Source organism: Natrix helvetica (genome assembly GCF_964273705.1).
Source record: "Natrix helvetica genome assembly, chromosome: 1".
Taxonomy (NCBI): domain Eukaryota; kingdom Metazoa; phylum Chordata; class Lepidosauria; order Squamata; family Natricidae; genus Natrix; species Natrix helvetica.
This window is the reverse complement of record NC_138548.1, coordinates 34,743,412-34,761,502: the sequence shown is the minus strand read 5'-3', so window position 1 is coordinate 34,761,502 and position 18,091 is coordinate 34,743,412. Positions and strand designations below refer to the sequence as shown.

Here is an 18,091-nt window from a genome sequence, read left to right as displayed (position 1 = left end):
TGATTTAACATTTTTGTGGCCTGCATCTTTGTTGTCTCCAGGCACACTTAGCAAATCACTTCACCTGGAGATGATTTATCATCTCAGCTACTACCACCACCATCACCATTTCTTTACATTACATTACAAGCAATCACTTCTATATTAACCTAGCCCATAATAGGCCAATTCACTCTAATGAATACGTCTTAGAGCCAGTGGTGCAGTGGTTAGAATGCAGTATTGCTGTCTAATTCTGCTGACTGCCAGAAATTCAATCCTGACCAGCTCAAGGTTGACTCAGCCTTCCATCCTTCCAAAGTTGATAAAATGAGGACCCAAATTGTTGGTGGCAACATGCTGACTCTGTCAACTGCTTAGAGAGTGCTATAAAGCACTATGAAGCGGTATATAAGTCTAAGGGCTATTGCTATTGTTATTTTGTCATTTATAAAACATTAAATATTGCCCTCTGGTTAAATTATTTCTCATTTTGAATTTTATCAGAAATCTTTTCACAACAGGGCCTTGCTAAGACCAATCTTACTAATTTTTCAAGTGAAAGTTGAAAATTTTTCATTAATGAGAAGTAATCAACCTCACTGCCAAAATAGGTAAATAGTTTGTTACTTCATCACTTTTTATTCGTTCATACGTGTAAGAAGCCTACAGGTGAAGTGAGTTCAATTCTCTGCTATCTTTTCATTAATCTGTATCATATGAATATAAAGGAAAATCCCTTTTTGATTACAATATCTCCAGCACCTCCTGGTTACATATTGTATGTGAAATTCTTATAGGAATTAAATCACTGGAATTCCTGCACTGAAGCAAGTAAAAAATTTCCAGATCTCCATAAATTTGTTCTATTGATCTATCAAACTCCTTCTAACTACTTACCTAAATCTGACTCCCAAACATATTTTAAGTGTAGTTATTCTATGTCTACCTATGTTTACTTCCAATGCATGAGTAAATTTTCATGCTATATCTTTGGATTATACAAAACAGTCATTCATTCTCAAAATTAGGCAGTGACCAGTTAACCCCATTTTTGTTAACTTTGTACAGGAGCACAATAACGGCATTCTTCCAATTATCAGGCAATGATGCATTTTTTGCATAATTTATTCAATGTTGATGCCTCCTAACTCTAACTATCTCTGGGCAACTCACAATAATAAAAAGCAGTATAAAAACAAAAAAATTACAATATAGTGCACAGGAGCAAATTACAAAAAGATAATTAAAGAATTCACACAATCACAACAAAAACAAACCAGAAGCATACTTGAATATTTCTCCAGATATGCCATCAACACATATAGTTGCACTTTTCAACATTCTCACAGCATTTATTACCTCATCGGTGTTTTCTTGAGCACAAGCATTTATAGCATTGATTTCAATTTTACTCTTCAACATATTATTCCCATACAAACCTCTAAAATATCCCTTCTAGAATTCCGAGGCTTTATTTTTAATTGCATTTACTCTGCCGTAATTCACAACAAATTTTATCTCCATCACAATCTCTCTGCATTTTTTGGCACTTCTAAACACATTCCTCATTCTCTTTAGCTACATTTTTTGCCATTTTTCTCTATATGCACAAATTTTTCTACCAATCGTTCTCTTACACTCATTTTCTCAATCCACCACCTCTTTTACTTTGACCTCTTAAACCAGCGAGGTGAACCTTTTTTGGATCCCGTGCCACAAGGGGGGGAGCGCAGGGGGGTCGTGTGTGGGCGTGCCGCACCCATAATGCCACGCGCGACCCCCCCCAGTGGGATGTTCCCCTCATTTTTTGCCTGCTTTTTTCGCCCTCCTCAGGCTCCAGAGGCTTTATAGGAGCCTGGGGAGGGCGAAAACAGCCTTCCCTTCCCCACCCCCGGAGGCCCTCCGGAGGCTTCAGGGACCTTCAGGAGGCTTCCCTGAAGTTTAAGGGAAGTTGAAGCCCTCCTGAAGGTCCCTAAAGCCTCCAGAGGGCTTAAACCGATCCTACAAGCAAACTGGAAGTCCGTTCCCGAACTTCCGGTTTGCCCATAGGGCTGGTTTTTTGTGCTCCGGAGGCTTCAGGAAAACTCCTGAAGCCTCCGGAGGGCCTCCGGGGGGCGAGGCTCTTTTGCCCTCCCCAGGCTCCTATAAAGCCTCTTGAGCCTGGGGAGGGCAAAAAATGGCTTTAAAAAAGGCTGAACTCAGCTGGCCACATGCACATATCCAACCTGTAGTGTTGGATAAACGGTGACGGGGAGGCCCACGCCGCCGCCCTGCATATATCCTCTATGGATGCCTGAGTGGCCCAGGCTACGGATGTGGCCGCACACCTCGTAGAGTGTGGTGTGATACTGACCGGCACCGGTAGACTGTGCCTCAAAGGTGAGGGCAATAGCCAACCAAATCCAACGGCTAATGGTGGAGGGAGAGACTCTCTTCCCTAGGGATGAAGGTTGGAACGATACAAATAGGGCTTCAGACCTCCGGAACTCAGCTGTACACCTCAGGTAGATCCGTAAGCCCCTCCTCACATCTAAGCGGTGCCACTGGTGTTCCTGCTCCCTGGCCAGGGCCGGACAGAAATCCAGTAACACGACCTCCTGCGAGTGAATTAACCTTGGGCAGGAACGCTGGGTCAAGGGGAAGCACAACTCTATTACTGTGGAACACACACAGATCGTCCCTGGAAGAGAGGGCTCCCAGCTCGGAACCACGCCTAGCCGAAATTACCGCTACCAGGAACACAACCTTACACGTGAGAAGCTTCCTGCTGACAGTCCGTAATGGTTCAAAAGGCTTGGCCATAAGGGCCCACAGCACCGTGGGGAGATCCCATGTGAGAAACCTATGGACAGGTGGGGGGGCGTACGTGAGCCGCCCCCTTGAGGAATCTCCTCACTAAGGGTAGCCAGGTTAGCAGAATTCGGCCCTCACTTTGGATCACTGTGGCTAGCGCTGCCAACAGCCTCTTGGCCATGGCAAGGGACAAGCTCTTATCCAAGCTGTCTTGGATGAAGTCCAGGACCTGAGGAACCGAGGCCCTGGATGGTTCCACGCGAGCAGACGGACACCAAGTTACGAAGGTCGCCTAGGTGGAGCCGTATATGCTATTTGTTGACTGTCTGCAGGAGGTCTGATTACCCTTTGGGACAAGTGGGCACTCCTCAGGTGCTCCCACTCAATCTCCATATGGCTAGTTGAAGCCACTGTGGATCTGGGTGACACAGCTTCCCCTGATGCAACACCACTTCCCTCCGGGGGATCTTCCACGGTCTCTTTACCAACAGGCTCATGAGATCCGCGAACCAGCAGGTGTTGGATGGCCTGCCGCATCTGCCGGCGCTTCTCAATGCGCTTGGCAGGGGGGAATGTGCGAAAGGTGTTTGGAGGGAGGGAGAGAAATTCCAGACGAAGGCTGTGCGTCACTGTAATAAGTACCCATACATCAGTGGAAATCTCCGCCCAGGCGTCTAGGAACAAAGCCAGGCGACCGTCAATGGGTGGGATCGGGGACGACCTATTTGCCCCGGTGGTAGGGGCGACCCCTCCCCCCGAAAGGGCTGCTTACTCTGGGACTGGAAGCGTGATCTGTCCCTATTGTACCCCTGTCAGATTGCCTATCCGCTCTGGTGCGTCTTCTGTTCCTGTGGTCGATATACAGACCTGCGGTAAAAGGGAGTGGCCTTTGTTCCGCCTTCCTTGCCGAGGTAGGCAGGACCTTCTTCTTGTTCTTGTCCTTAACCAGGATTGGATCAAGGGAAGCCCCGAAAAGGGAACCCTGGTGTAAGCCACTGAGGGTAGCTGCCACTTTGCCTTGTTGTCCGCCTGCCAGCCCCGGAGCCACAGGAGACGACACGACGCGATGGATGACACCATGGCCCTGGAGGCAAACTTCATAGAGTTTAGGGTCGCGTCAGCTAGGAATTGAGCAACCGCTACTAACCTGTTCAGATCCTGTGGAGACGAACGTCCTCCAGTGGGATACACGCCTGGACCTGCTCCAATCAAAGGATAGCCGTGTGGTTGAAAAACGAAGCAGAAGCCACTGCCCTTATGCCCTAAGACGCCGACTGGAAAGTCCTCCTGTGATCATCTACGCCTATCTACCTTCGGCCTTCAAGTTGTCTGCCACAACCTTGGATACTAGGGAGGAGGGAGAATCCAAGACACCACAGGTGGGCCAACGGAGGGCATCTGCAATGCTTGGGAGAAATCTGGCTCGATATTATAGAACCTTCTGTCATTACTGCCCGGATTTAGGAAGGCTCCTGGATGCTCCCATTGCTTCTTTACCACCTCTAAGAATAGATGACTAGCAGGGATCTCCTCCTTCACAGTCTTAGGCTCAGAGAAAACCAGGCCCTTAGGTTTCTTCGGTGGTTCCCCCTCCTTAGCTGTCTCCCTCACCCAGCTGTGCAGTCACACACACTTTGCACAGAATGGAACGGAATAAATCAGGAGGGAACAAGCCTGTAAAGGCGGGGTGGCCCAGAGCCGAATCCTCCGAGTCCTCAGAGAGATCCGGATCCCTCTGGGTCTTGCCTCCCATGACGGACCCCTCGCTGGCCAGGGAGGGTGACACAGGGCGGCTAACAGGCTGGGCTGGAACCCGTGTTAGAGGTGAAGCAGCTCTAGAAGTTGAGGTCCTGTCCTGGGAGGGGGGCTGGGGTCACTGCAAGCCTGCAGTGACCCCAGAAGCAATCACAGTCTCAATAAGGATCTGAAGACCCATGGGAAGGTCATCTACATCCAAGGCATTCCAGTCAGGTCCCCCTGAGTTCTGATTTGGATATGGCTGAGGGGCTGAGCTAGGCCTGGCTGAGGGTCTCACCCCCAACTGGGGTTCCTGGAAGGTTGTGTCATAAGGGCAGTTACCCTGATCTTCCAAGGGGAGAGAAGGCAAAGGAGAATCCTCCCTGAAGTATTCTCTGAAGGAGTCCGGGGACCCAGGAAGGGATTGCCCCCTCAAAGTTCCTCCCACAGGTGATCTGGACCTGGGCCTGGGTGGGGAAGGGCTAAGCTTATCCTGCAGGGCTCGCAATCTCTCGGCCCTGGAGAAGGTCTTGGTAAAAGCCTTGTGCCTACGCTGTTCGTCCTTCTGTGTAGCTGGGAAGGACGAGAGGCAGCTGAGGCCTTAGACCTCCTAGAGGAGGCAGTAGGCCGCTGCCAGGACGAAGTCCCCTCACCAGGGGACATGGGTGGAGATGGGGATCTCCCAGTTCCCTCTGCCATCTTGCCATGTGCATACTACTCATGGCCCTCCCCGTGCTCCCGATGATCGTCCCGCACCTCCACCACAGTCAGCAATCAGGAAGATGTCTTTACTCCCTCCTGCAGCATGCCCCGATGCAAAACGCCGCAATCAGCACGCTTTGGGGCTTCTGCTAAGTCTGGGAGGCTAAAAACGGCTGCGCGGCTCTCCCAGCTGCTTCCGCAGCTCCACAGGGCTCAGAGAGGCTTTACGCTGTTCTCCATGCTTCCCTGGTTTCTCTCTCGACTTCCGCTGCATCTGCAGTCACGACGAGGTTGTCGGGCTGGAAACCCAAGGTCCATTAGCCCCCCAAAGCTTCCGCTCTGCAATTCACGTCTCCACGTGGTAGCTGCCTTGGAATTGCAGTTTAAAAGCTCCATGTGGTTTCCGGCTTAATAATGGCCGCCAGAACATCGCCCAAGCCTCCGGATCCTCCGAGTTCTTTATTTCCAACCCCCAGGCAGCTGGAAAAGCTGCAGCCATCGCCGAGGACGTACAGGTCCTTACAGGTGGAGGAAGGGCTTCAACATTCAGGAAGCAGAGATGGGTCGAGGAGGGTCCAGGATGGGAAAGATTAAATCAGGAGTCCAAATTTTTTAGTCTCATCACAGGCCAGACTGAATTGAAATTGGAGTCTGAAAGAGGAGCTCAGAGGTGTGGCTTCAGCTTCAATCCAGTCTCGAGGCCAATTGGATGTGACTATACCATCAATGGACCAATTTAACAAAATGAAGACGCTTTTTAAAATAAATGCTTGATCTGAAGAGGCCCAGTGCTATTGTATAGCAGAGTATAATGTATGCTTCCAGAAAGCCACATCAATTCTAACAGCATCTGTACTAGTCTGAAATGTAACACCACAAACAGTGTATATCTTCTGTGCTATTTGCTGCAAGGAGGCAAATTGCTGGGAGGCAGAGGCAGATTTTTCCCCCTTGTTTTCCTCCTCGAAAGCTAGGTACATCTTATACTTTGGAGCGTCTTATACTCCAACAATACGATAATATTTATTTCTACTTATAGTATATTGTGGGGGACTTTCTTTCCAAATACACTGATGTTGAGAACAGAGCAATATGTGAAATACTAACAGTTATCTTAACAAGATATTAATATTACACTTTGCTTTATAACAGCTAGCAAAGATGTGATTTTTCCTGATAAAAGAGGTAAAGAAACACTTGATTTCCCTGAGCAATACTTTTTTCATTCAAAATCATCTCCACCTCATTTTCAAACACTGCCCACACGTGTCAATACTGGACTATAGTAAGAAGGATCCAGAAGTCAATACAATTACGGTAATTTGTGCTCTTAAGGTTTCACCTGCTTATCGTAGGTTGCAATCGCAGTGACATGAATTAACAATTCAAACAATCAATACCAACCAATGATGATAGCCATGCAAATTACATATATAAATAAAAATAAACAATTGGTTTAATCAAAAACCTCCAATAGACACTGGAATGAAATTTTATTTTATTTTTTACAATAAAAAGGTGTGATAATCATTTCTAACTTTCTCCCATTTGGATACTTAGACTGGACAACAAAAAATATTTAGGAAGATAGTAGTAATTGACTTCCATACTGTTGCCAAGAAAAGTAGATGTAGTCACTATAAAATAAGTTCATCTGGAAAATATCTTTATCTTAATAATGATAGATTAATTTTATGATTTATTTATGTACTATATGTTTTGAAATGGATCACACTCAAATACTTGGAGAAGACACAAAATAGTTTAAACACTTACCAAGCAGTAGAAATTTAAAATAAACTAGATTTAACTATGAGAATTATATAGATTGATCTATAATTGTTTGAGGGGTTTGTTCCTTACACCCACCCATAAATATATAAATACATAAACAGTACTGGCTTACAGAAGTCAGTCAGCCTGGAACTCTGAAATACAATATCATATGGGAAAGATTATTTCTTTATCAATAAAAGGAATGATTCCCAATATGCTATAATATTAGAGATGGAGAACTAAATCTAATCCAAGCAAACACTGAATCTAATCCAAGCAACTACTTCTCTGAGCACACCTAATAAAGCAGCGTTTCTCAACCATGGCAACTTTAAGACGTGTAGACTTCAACTCCCAGAAGACCCCTGCCACTTCTTAAGAGTTGCCAAGGTTGAGAAACACTGCTATATAGGAAGGACTTTGGGGAGGCAAAATAACCTCCTTCCTTTCTCTAAAATTGTATGGCTTACCTTTGCCATAGCAAAGGGAAAGCATGGGTACAATAAATGCAAGTAATTCTAAAGAGAAGCAGCTGCAGGTAATAAGTTCTCCAATAGCCAGTTCTGGCTATCCATGGGGAAGGCGCAAGGCAACCAAATCAGAACCAGCGCATGTCCATGTAAGTAGGAACACCTATAATTTTGTATCTTGCTATGAGAAAGCTCTTCACTAGAGGAACTACAAATCAGAACGTCCCCACCCAGCATCAAATAATACTATTAAATGATGCACCCTGAGAATAAGGAGGCCGGGGGGGGGGGGGGAGATGTTTGAAAATGGGGAAAATGGGAACAGCAGAAAATGATCTACTGCTCTAATACAAATTAGTTATAGCTTAAGAGTAACTGACACACATTACAACCACCTTAACAATGGCTGTGGCCACCAGAAGTGCAAGAACCAAAACTTTTTGTCATCCTTGATACACGAAGCAGTAAAAGAGGAGGTAAAGAAGAACTTACAGCAGTGATTGGCTAACCTTTTTGCCAAAAGCGGGGTGGGAGCGAGGGAGGTTGTGCGCATGCGTGCCCACACCCATAATTCTATGTGCCCGCCCCACCCACATGCACGCCCCCCCGCGCCCCCCCTTTTGTCACACAAAGGCACAGTGGACCTGTTTTTTGCCCTCCCGACTGCAGGCCCTTTCTAAGAGCCTGGGGAGGGCAAAAATTGCATTCCCCACCCCACTCCCTAAAGGCCCTCCAGAGGTCAGAAACAGCCCATTATCTAACCTCCGGTTTGCGTGGAAGCTTCCTGAAGCCTCAGGAGGGGGGGAAACTGCCCAACGGGCAACCTTGAAGTCTGTTCCCAGTTTGTGTCTTGGGAAGCCTATGGAGGGCGAAAAACAACTGGAAGTGAAGGTAGAAATCCTAAGAAATGGCTCCGTGTGCTATCTGTGGCACGCATGCCATAGGTTCGCCATCTCGGACTTAGAGTAATCAAACATCTTGAAGCCTACAGGCCACAAAGCAAAGAGCACATCCCCACAGTTAATAATATTCGGGGAGGTGGGGGAGACAATAATGCATCAATGTACATCTTCATTTACCATGGTTTGGGGCACATACATACAGTGGGGCAAAAAAGTATTTAGTCAACTACTAATTGTGCAAGTTCTCCCACTTAAAAAGATGAGAGAGGCCTGTAATTGGCATCATAGGTAGACCTCAACTATATGAGACAAAATATTAAAAAAAAGACCAAACAATCACATTGGCTGATTTGGAAAGAATTTATTTGTAAATTATGGTGGAAAATAAGTATTTGGTCACCTACAAACAAGCAAGATTTCTGGCTCTCACAGACCTGTACCTTCTTCTTTAGGAGGCTCCTCTGTCCTGCACTCATTACCTGTATCAATGGCAACTGTTTGAACTTGTTATCAGTATAAAAGACACCTGTCCACAACCTCAAACAGTCACACTCCAAACTCCACTATGGTGAAGACCAAAGAGCTGTCAAAGGACACCAGAAACAAAATTGTAGACCTGCACCAGGCTGGGAAGACTGAATCTGCAATAGGCAAGCAGCTTGGTGTGAACAAATCAACTGTGGGAGCAATAATTAGAAAATGGAAGACATACAAGACCACTGATAATCTCCCTCGATCTGGGGCTCCACGCAAGATCTCACCCCATGGGGTCAAAATGATCCCAAGAACGGTGAGCAAAAATCCCAGGATCACACGGGGGGACCTAGTGAATGACCTGCAGAGAGCTGGGACCAATGTAACAAAGGCTACCATCAGTAACACACTACGCCGCCAGGGACTCAGATCCTGCAGTGCCAGACGTGTCCCCCTGCTTAAGCCAGTCTATGTCCAGGCCCATCTGAAGTTTGTTAGAGAGCATTTGGATGATCCAGAAGAGGATTGGGAGAATGTCATATGATCAGATGAAACTAAAATAGAACTGTTTGGTAGAAACACAACTCGTCGTGTTTGGAGGAGAGAGAATGCTGAGTTGCATCCAAAGAACACCATACCTACTGTGAAGCATGGGAGTGGCAACATCATGCTTTGGGGCTGTTTCTCTGCAAAGGGACCAGGACGACTGATCTGTGTACAGGACAGAATGAATGGGGCCATGTATCATGAGACTTTGAGTGCAAACCTCCTTCCATCAGCAAGGGCATTGAAGATGAAACGTGGCTGGGTCTTTCAACATGACAATGATTCCAAACATACCGCCCGGGCAACGAAGGAGTGGCTTCGTAAGAAGCATTTCAAGGTCCTGGAGTGGCCTAGCCAGTCTCCAGATCTCAACCCCATAGAAAACCTTTGGAGGGAGTTGAAAGTCCCTGTTGCCCAGCGACAGCCCCAAAACATCACTGCTCTAGAGGAGATCTGCATGGAGGAATGGGCCAACATACCAGCAACAGTGTGTGCCAACCTTGTGAAGACTTACAGAAAACATTTGACCTCTGTCATTGCCAACAAAGGATATATAACGAAATATTGAGATGAACTTTTGATATTGACCAAATACTTATTTTCCACCATAATTTACAAATAAATTATTTCCAAATCAGCCAATGTGATAGTTTGTTTGTTTTTTTACATTTTGTCTCTCATGGTTGAGGTCTACCTATGATGCCAATTACAGGCCTCTCTCATCTTTTTAAGTGGGAGAACTTGCACAATTGGTCGCTGACTAAATACTTTTTTGCCCCACTGTATCTGTTAAAATAACAGGAGGATCATTGGATTTTTTTATATTTTATAAAATTTTACATCTGTATACCTGCACATTTGATAATTATTTTTCATATCATCTAAACATGGTTTTATTTTTTTGTATTTTAAAATTGCTGCATCTTTCAATTAAGATCATTCATCTCTACTGAACAATCATATTTAAGCTAGTATTAACTACCTTAGGAATGTTTTGTACCAAATCAAGAATCCAATTAACAGAATTATTTCCCTTCACTACTAAATTTGAATTATCTAGAACAGGGGTGTCAAACTGGCGGTCCGCGGACTGGAGCCATCACGTGCAGGCCATACCCACCCCGGCTCCGCAAAGGTAAAATATGTCACGATACGTCACGTGACACGATCAAGATTGACATCCATGATCTAGAAACCTTGTTTACCCTATTGAAGACACCACACTCACTGCCCTACCCTTATTTCTTAACAACTTGGTTAACAACCATAGTGTTCACACTTACAACCTCTATGTTTACTTAAGAACCACCATAAAAAACATAAAATCATGAGGCTCCATTACAGTTCTGATTCAAAGACTACTTGTAGGCCAATTACAATATGTTTCATTAATTTTTTTTCAGAGAAAGTTTTTCTGTACTTAGGAATGTTCAAAGTTCAAATGATTGAGGAAGTATTTAGGAGAAAATGGCAATTGATTTGAACATTCAAAACAATCTAAATATTACATTATGTATGTGGCCTGACTTTTGGCAAATCCTGTACATACCACATTGGTTGTTGAAAGAAATGCAGCTTTTACCAAAGACACTGAAAAAGATAGAAGATGCCATCCTTTCCCTCTCCATAACTTTGTTTTGTATTTATTATCTCTCCATTTTGATTTATTCAAAGTATTTATTTGTCACTGACTCCTTCTAAACCTGTTTACAGACTTTAGAACATATACTATCAAACAAAATACAAGAAAACTCGTAAGAATGTGATAATAATTACAAGCAATTTAATCATACCATCATGAACTACCCAATATAGTGTCTAAATTTTTCCATAATCCATGTTTAATTTCTAGAGGATAAGCATTCCAAAATCGGTATAACAAAAAAGGCTTCCCAGCTGAACTCAAATGAGTTTCTACTGCATGTGGTGGACTCAAGGCAGCCTTTGATGGTGAATGCAATTGTTGAGCCTTCTGTGTAATAGAAATATTCTCTCAAAGTGGTTCCAAATTATCTATAGGTTAATATCAAAATCTTAAATGGTATATAGAAGCAAGTTTACAGCCAGTGCATTTCTTTTATGATGGCATTGCCTCTCCTTGCTGCTGACACTTGCGCCCCTGGTGTCACATACTTTTTTTCAGAGAAATGCAATTCCATCAGAGCAAGCAACCTCTTATTTCATGGACCGGGAAACCCCTTACTTGCGGGATCCTTGTCTTTCCAGATACAGCTCACTTCTGCTTCAAGTTATTTGTCAGGGGTCAGCAAAACCTCAGAAGTGTCAGAGAAACATAGCTGAGACTTATCAGCAATGATTCCTTCCATGTTCAGGATTAGATCCAAACTAGAATACCAGGGATATTTATATAATAATGTCTGAGATTTACAATGCTCAATTTGTCTAAAACTGTAGACTAGATCGAATACCATATTTTTCGGAGTATAAGACGCACCTTTTTACTCCAAACAAGTGGGTGAAAATCTGGGTGCGTCTTATACTCCGAATGTAGCCACCTGAGTCATCTGAAAAAGGGGCAGGCAAAGCGGGCGCCGCAGAGATAGTGATGGCTGAAAAGGAGAGAGGTTTCGCTTTCAGAGCTCCAGCTTGGCTGGGCTCCCAGAAGGGCTTAGGCGGTGGCGACGGTGGCTGCGGCTCCTCACATTGCTGGGGAGTGAAGTCATTGTGGCCATTGTCTCCCCGGAGCTGCCCACCGAATCTCTGAGGCACCTTTCGCTTGCAGGAGGAGGAGGGTGAGGGCCGAGTATACCAAAGCTTCTGAGTAACTGGGAAAGAAAGCCACGCTTGGAACCTGACAAAAACTGCAGCCCGAAAAGCACACCTTTCTTTCCCACCTGAGAATCCGGAGAGATTTGGGGAGGAGGGGGTGGAGGAAGGGAAGGGAAGAGAAACAATCTCCTTTTTACGAAAGCTTTTCTCAGAATGCTAGATTGGGAAGTTGAAAACCTAGAATGGGACACAATCAAGCTTGATTCAAAGGCTTTGGCTCCTGAGATCGGTGCGCTGCCATCCAAAATGCTGGTACCACGATCGCTGCAGCGCCCACTCTACTGCCCCTTCTCGGGCGGTTCCAGGCGGCAGAGATCGCGGTAATAGCATTTTTGGGTGGCAGCGCACCGATCTCAGGAGCCAAAGCCTTTGAATCAAGCTTGATTGTGTCCCATTCTAGGTTTTCAACTTCCTACTTTCTATCCGGGAAAAGCTATTGGCATCGTTGGTATCTTGGCTAGTGGAAGAAGTGCATGATGGAAAGGAAACTTCGGAATGCAGGTGTGCCAGGTCAGGAGTCTCCCTGCAGGCTGGAACCTGCTTTTGCCCTGAGACTAAGGAAGCGGTGTTGCCAAGAGGGCTGTGAACAAGCCTGGTTGTTCAAGGAGGCAGCCTTGCCAGGTTGCTTCCTTTGGGGTTCCCTTTTGCCGCTCAGGTGCCATTTCAGCAGCCCCCGTGTGTCTTTCCTTCCTCACTGAAGAGAAGAAGCAAGCCAACTGCCGCTCTTTGGGCCAAGCGGCTCCGTATCGCCGGTCAGAGGGAAGGGGGGACAAAATAAAGTGCAGAGATATGTTTAATCCTGCCCTGCCATGGGAGGGGTAGAGAAAAGTAGATTTGAGATCGATAAAAGCCTTACCCTTTAGGCAGATCGAGCCCCCATGTGTCACGTTTTGCCCTCCCTCCCAAAAAAAAACCAGAGTGCAGAGTGCTCCTGGGGGCTGGGGAGGGCAAAACCTTTTTTAAAAAATTTACCCCTTCAAAATCTTGATGCGTCTTATACTCCAAAAAATACGGTAGGTATTTCTTTCTCCGTGAACTGAACTCACTAAAGTTCTTAAACAGTCCTCTAGGTACGCAACTAGAAAGAAATGTTCAGTACCCTCTGCCATACAACTTCAGCTGCTGAATTCATGTATGCAGGTGATCCAATAAGAGTAAAAAAATCAAATGTTATATCAACTGTGGATAAGCCATAACTATATTTTAAGTTTACTTCTCTCTTAAGTTAATGTCACAAACTACACATCTTACAGGCTCCTACACTAAAGTCAAAATCTATTACAAAACTAGTAGGTAGAGAAAGGAATGAATGAAAGCCAAATGGAACAAGAAGGGCACCCACAGTTATTAAGATGAAGATTAGGAAAAGGGCAGATCTCATAACATATATACTTAATAGGAACATCTATTTTCCATCTATAACAACACAGATGGGCATCTGAAAATAAACATTTCCCTCTCTCTCCTTTCTGAAGCAGGGCTTATTCTTCTTCGAAGGCTATTTCTTATGGGACAAAGTAGCCCCTTCCCCAGATTTGGTATAACAAGCCAGAGAAAGAGCTCAAAGAAAGAAGTTTGAGGAAAATGGGAATCAAGAGAGAGACGTCAAAGGATTAACTGGCTGCAAATATTGAAGCCAGAGAATTAAGTTGGGACAAATGTACTTTCTTTGTAAGACCTAAAGCAATGTTTCTCAACCTTGGCGACTTTAAGTCCTGTGGACTTCAACTTCCAGAATCCCCCAGCCACCTGGCTGGGGGATTCTGGGAGCTGAAGTCCACAGGACTTAAAGTCGCCAAGGTTGAGAAACACTGACCTATAAAGGGTTGCAGAAGTTACAAGGCAGCGTCTCTTGACCTGAGAGCCAATCAGTAGCACATAAATTGTTTTCTTCCAGTGTCATAGGCGATTTTGTCACTGCTTTGCTTTTAAACGAAGCAAATTCTGTACCAGGGACAGGAGGAAGAAGCAGAGGAGTTGTGATTCTCACACGGCACCCACGTGCAATACACTGCTCTCGGGAGCAACGTCACGGCCGGCCGTAGCAGAGGCTGCTCCTCCTTCGGCTGCCTCTCCCCCCCCCCTCCCAAGCCCGGCCCCGACTCCCCGCTACACACACACAAACACACACAGGCTCGCACCGTCGAGGGAGACGAACTGTCCGACTGCCGAGGATCCTCCCCCGCTGTTCTCCACGAACTGCACCTCGGAGACGATGATGTTGTCTTCCAGCACCGAACCGCATCCGGTGCAGACGGCATCGCCCCGGGCTGAGTCCACCTCGATGTCGGAGCCGCCGCAGGCAGCGCACACTCGCCCGCCGGACATCTTGACCGGCGGTGCGGGCGGCCGCCGGCAAGCAAGCAAGCTGGAGCGACTTCCCTGCAAGCGGGCCGAGCCGCCCGCCTGGCTCAGCACACACTGCCGGCGGTTTCTCGCGCTATTCCTCCTCCACGCAGGCCTGGCTCAGCCGCCCATTCGCTGCCGGAGGAGGAGGAGCCGCAGCCCCCAAAAACCGCCCTTTCTCGCGAGGCCTGCCTGCCGCTGCGAGCCTCCACTTTCCGCGGCAGTGTATCGTGGTGCGCCTCTTGGGTGTTTGGGGATTCCCCGAAGGCGCCTAGAACGCCCAACGTTGCAATTCACCAGAGTTTCTGCCTCTGCTGCTTTCTCCTTAGCCTTTAGAATGCCTCTTCCCCCACCCCCCTCCCTCCTCCGCCGCCGCCGCCTCCGACGGGAGATTTGGTAGCAGGAGGCTAAACTATGGAGAGTTCAACAGTTCTCCCTCTGGGTTTTCTTTGGAAAGGGCCGGGATAACCGACGAATTTCCTCATTTACTATAGGGTCAGTTCAGTAAAGCCGGAACACGGAACCCTGAGTAGGTAAAGGATCGGGTTCTTTCATCAATGATTCCGTGAACTTGTATGCAGAGAAGACTTTAAGACATGGATATATGCCTTTTGTAGGAATCCTTAGGACATCAATACTGCAAGGCTTCTAAACCAGTGTTTCTCAACCTTGGCAACTTGAAGATGTCCGGACTTCAACTCCCAGAATTCCCCAGCCAGCGAATGCTGGCTGGGGAATTCTGGGAGTTGAAGTCCGGACATCTTCGTTGCCAAGGTTGCGAAACGCTGTTCTCAACCTTAGCAACTTTAAGATGTGGACTACAAGTTCCAGAGTTCCCCACTCAGCAGCAAGAATTCTGGAAGTGGTAGTCCACACAGTTTAAAGTTGCCAGATTTGAAATACAGTGCACTGCTGTGTTGTATAGTGTGTGTGTGTGTGTGTGTGTGTGTTTTTTCTCCGAGCCACTGAGATGCCAAAAAGAGAGACTCGAGATGAAGCTTACAAAAAGTATCAGCTTTTATTTATGGCCATAGCAAAAGCTGGGTGGCAAAACTCTTATCCAAAACATCCAAATGCATGTAAGGAATAGCCACCCGCTGCGAGAGGGGCTCAGAGTATTATATACATTTTAGGCAGATAGAAACAAAGTTTATTTATCCAATCGGAGACAAAGATTCGTTACCAACATGATCTTTAAAGCATTCTTTGGTTCAAGCTCCTGTCTCTGTCTACCTTATCTGTGGAGTATTCCTATAGCCTCGTGTAGGGGGTGGCTGCTCTCCTTTGCCAAGTTGTTTTTCGGCAAAATGCTCTAAGGATTTATGAGCCAGGAAAACTCCCTAGTTTGGTTCCTTTATCTATGCAGCCTGTGTTACAGTTTCTTCTATGTTTTCAAGAATGTCCCTAGCTTTGAAGCCAAGAATAGAAGCCAGACACAGCAATGAGATAACATTTGCAGTCCAGTATTAAGGTTACAATTTGGTAGCCTAGAAAACAACTAATTTCTGAAAGCATACTGTTGGTAGAAATGTCCTTCTGGGTTCAGCTCCAAGTGGGGAAAAAGACACTGGAGACATGGAGGCTGCTTGGAAAGATGGTTTTAATGGTGGACAGGACCGCATGGCTTAAGCCCTGAACAGAAAAGGTGATCACATGCTTCAATGTTGGTGGAGAAAAAGAGAAGGAAGCAAGAGAAGCTGAGTCCCTGGTTTTATGCCCTCTCTGGCCTTTGATCTTGAGCTTGTCTTCTGGTTGGTTGTCAGACTCCCATGGGGCCATGCAGGGGCAACTCTCTAGGCTGCGTTTTGAATCCAGGTTTGGTTGAGTTCTCAGATGCCATGTGGTGAGTTGGGTAAAGGGTCAATATTATCATGCCTTAATCCCATCACCTGGAGCTGAAGGGGAGAACTCTTTATTATGTAAAGGGACTGGCTTGGCCACCTTAATGGCCCATTGACAAAGTGAGTGGAGGCAGGAAGCTACAAGGAGCTATTCTCTCTTTAAACATGTTTCTTCCTTTTCACATCCAGGGAAATATAATATTCTGCCTTTTCAATATTTCCTAGGATATTTCATTTTTCTGGGAGGGGGCTGAGTGATAACTTCCTACAATACAATAATATAAGCAGAAGCAAATATTGATTCATATTGATTCATATACTCCTTCCATATAATCTTTATGAAATTATCTCAGATTTGCCCCTTTTTCAGCTTTGCCCTTTATTTTTTCCAATAAGATATGGTTCACGTCATGATATTCCAATGGGGTAATGCTGGATGTGCCAGGTTTTTTGACTGGACAAAAATGAAAGAAAGCGGCTGAGGTCTGGAAATCAACTCATTGCATTTGAAGAGATGCGGAAGCTATTTATTTACTTCTCTGATACATTTAAATACATAAATACTTTTAGTTAAAATATTATTCAAGTGTAACATACAACATTTTGGGTTTTTATTTATATAAAATGATTGAAGATTCATTAAGAAAAGATACCCCTGCTGTTTATAAGAAAATGACCCCTTGACACATAATATTGATAGAATGCCAAAATAATATTCAAGAAATTATTTTCACTTGGGCCACTTTATGTAATATTTGGGCACTTTCACACAAGAACTATTCACCAGTTTGAAAGAAGTATAGACTTTGGGGGTTTCCCAGCATTGGCTGACTTTGAGAAATAAGCCAATTTATTTCTAGCTCAGGGCTTGAAAAACTCCAATCTTGCCATGCTTTCCCAGATCCTCTTCCTTGCATCCCAGTTTTTCAAAGAGGAAGGTAGTTTGTTAGGTTTGCTGTGCCCCCGCATAAGAACTACTCTTTTGTACAGTCATTACTTATTTCCATTTTTAATACTACAAAAACACTACAAAAAAGATGGAAAAAATTCTTTGGAAAAAATTCAGAGAACAGCAGCTAAGATGATCAAAGACTAAAACCATATGAAGAATGGCTGCAGGATTTGGGTTTGGCTAGTCCAGTGATGGCGAACCTATGGCACACGTGCCACAGGTGACACAGGGAGCCATTTGTCAGGGTACGTGAGTTCACCATTTTTAAAAGCCATTTTTTGCCCTCCCCAGGCTCCAGAGGCTTTATGACTTCTGGTTTGCTCGGAGGGTCGTTTTAAGCATTCCGAAGGCTTTAGGGAAGCCTCCGGACGATCCCTGAAGCCTCCGGAGGGCCTCCGGGGGGGAGGGAGGCTCTTTTCGCCCTCCCCAGGCTCCTATAAAGCTTCTGGAGCCTGGGGAGGGCGAAAAAAGCATGTAAAAATGGGGGGAGCACCTGTTGTGCAAACATGCGCACTGGGGGGTCGCGCATTGCATTATGGGTGCAGCATGCCCGCACACGACCCCCCTGCACTCCCCCCACTTGTGGCACGCGAGCCAAAAAAGGTTCGCTATCGCTGGGCTAGTCTAAAGAAAAGAAGAATTAGTAGTCGTATTCCGGTACTCGAAGGGCTGCCACAAAGAAGAGGGAGTCAAATTATTCTCCAAAGCACCAGAGGGCAGGACAAGAAACAATGGTTGGAAACTAATCAAAGAGAGAAACAACCTGGAATTAAGGAGAAA

At 45.6% G+C, this 18,091-nt stretch overlaps 1 protein-coding gene across 2 annotated transcripts in view; it reads right to left on the bottom strand.

Annotated features, from left to right (window-relative positions):
* The window catches only part of BRF1 (BRF1 general transcription factor IIIB subunit), a 247,175-nt gene extending 232,316 nt beyond the window's left edge, over window positions 1-14,859 (bottom strand). For both annotated transcript variants that reach the window (XM_081934659.1, XM_081934660.1), the window contains exon 1: window positions 14,314-14,859. In XM_081934659.1, the coding sequence (XP_081790785.1) occupies window positions 14,314-14,500 (187 nt within the window). In that variant the 5' untranslated portion in view covers window positions 14,501-14,859. The remainder of the gene's footprint in view (window positions 1-14,313) is intronic.
* Between the last annotated feature and the right edge of the window lie 3,232 nt (window positions 14,860-18,091).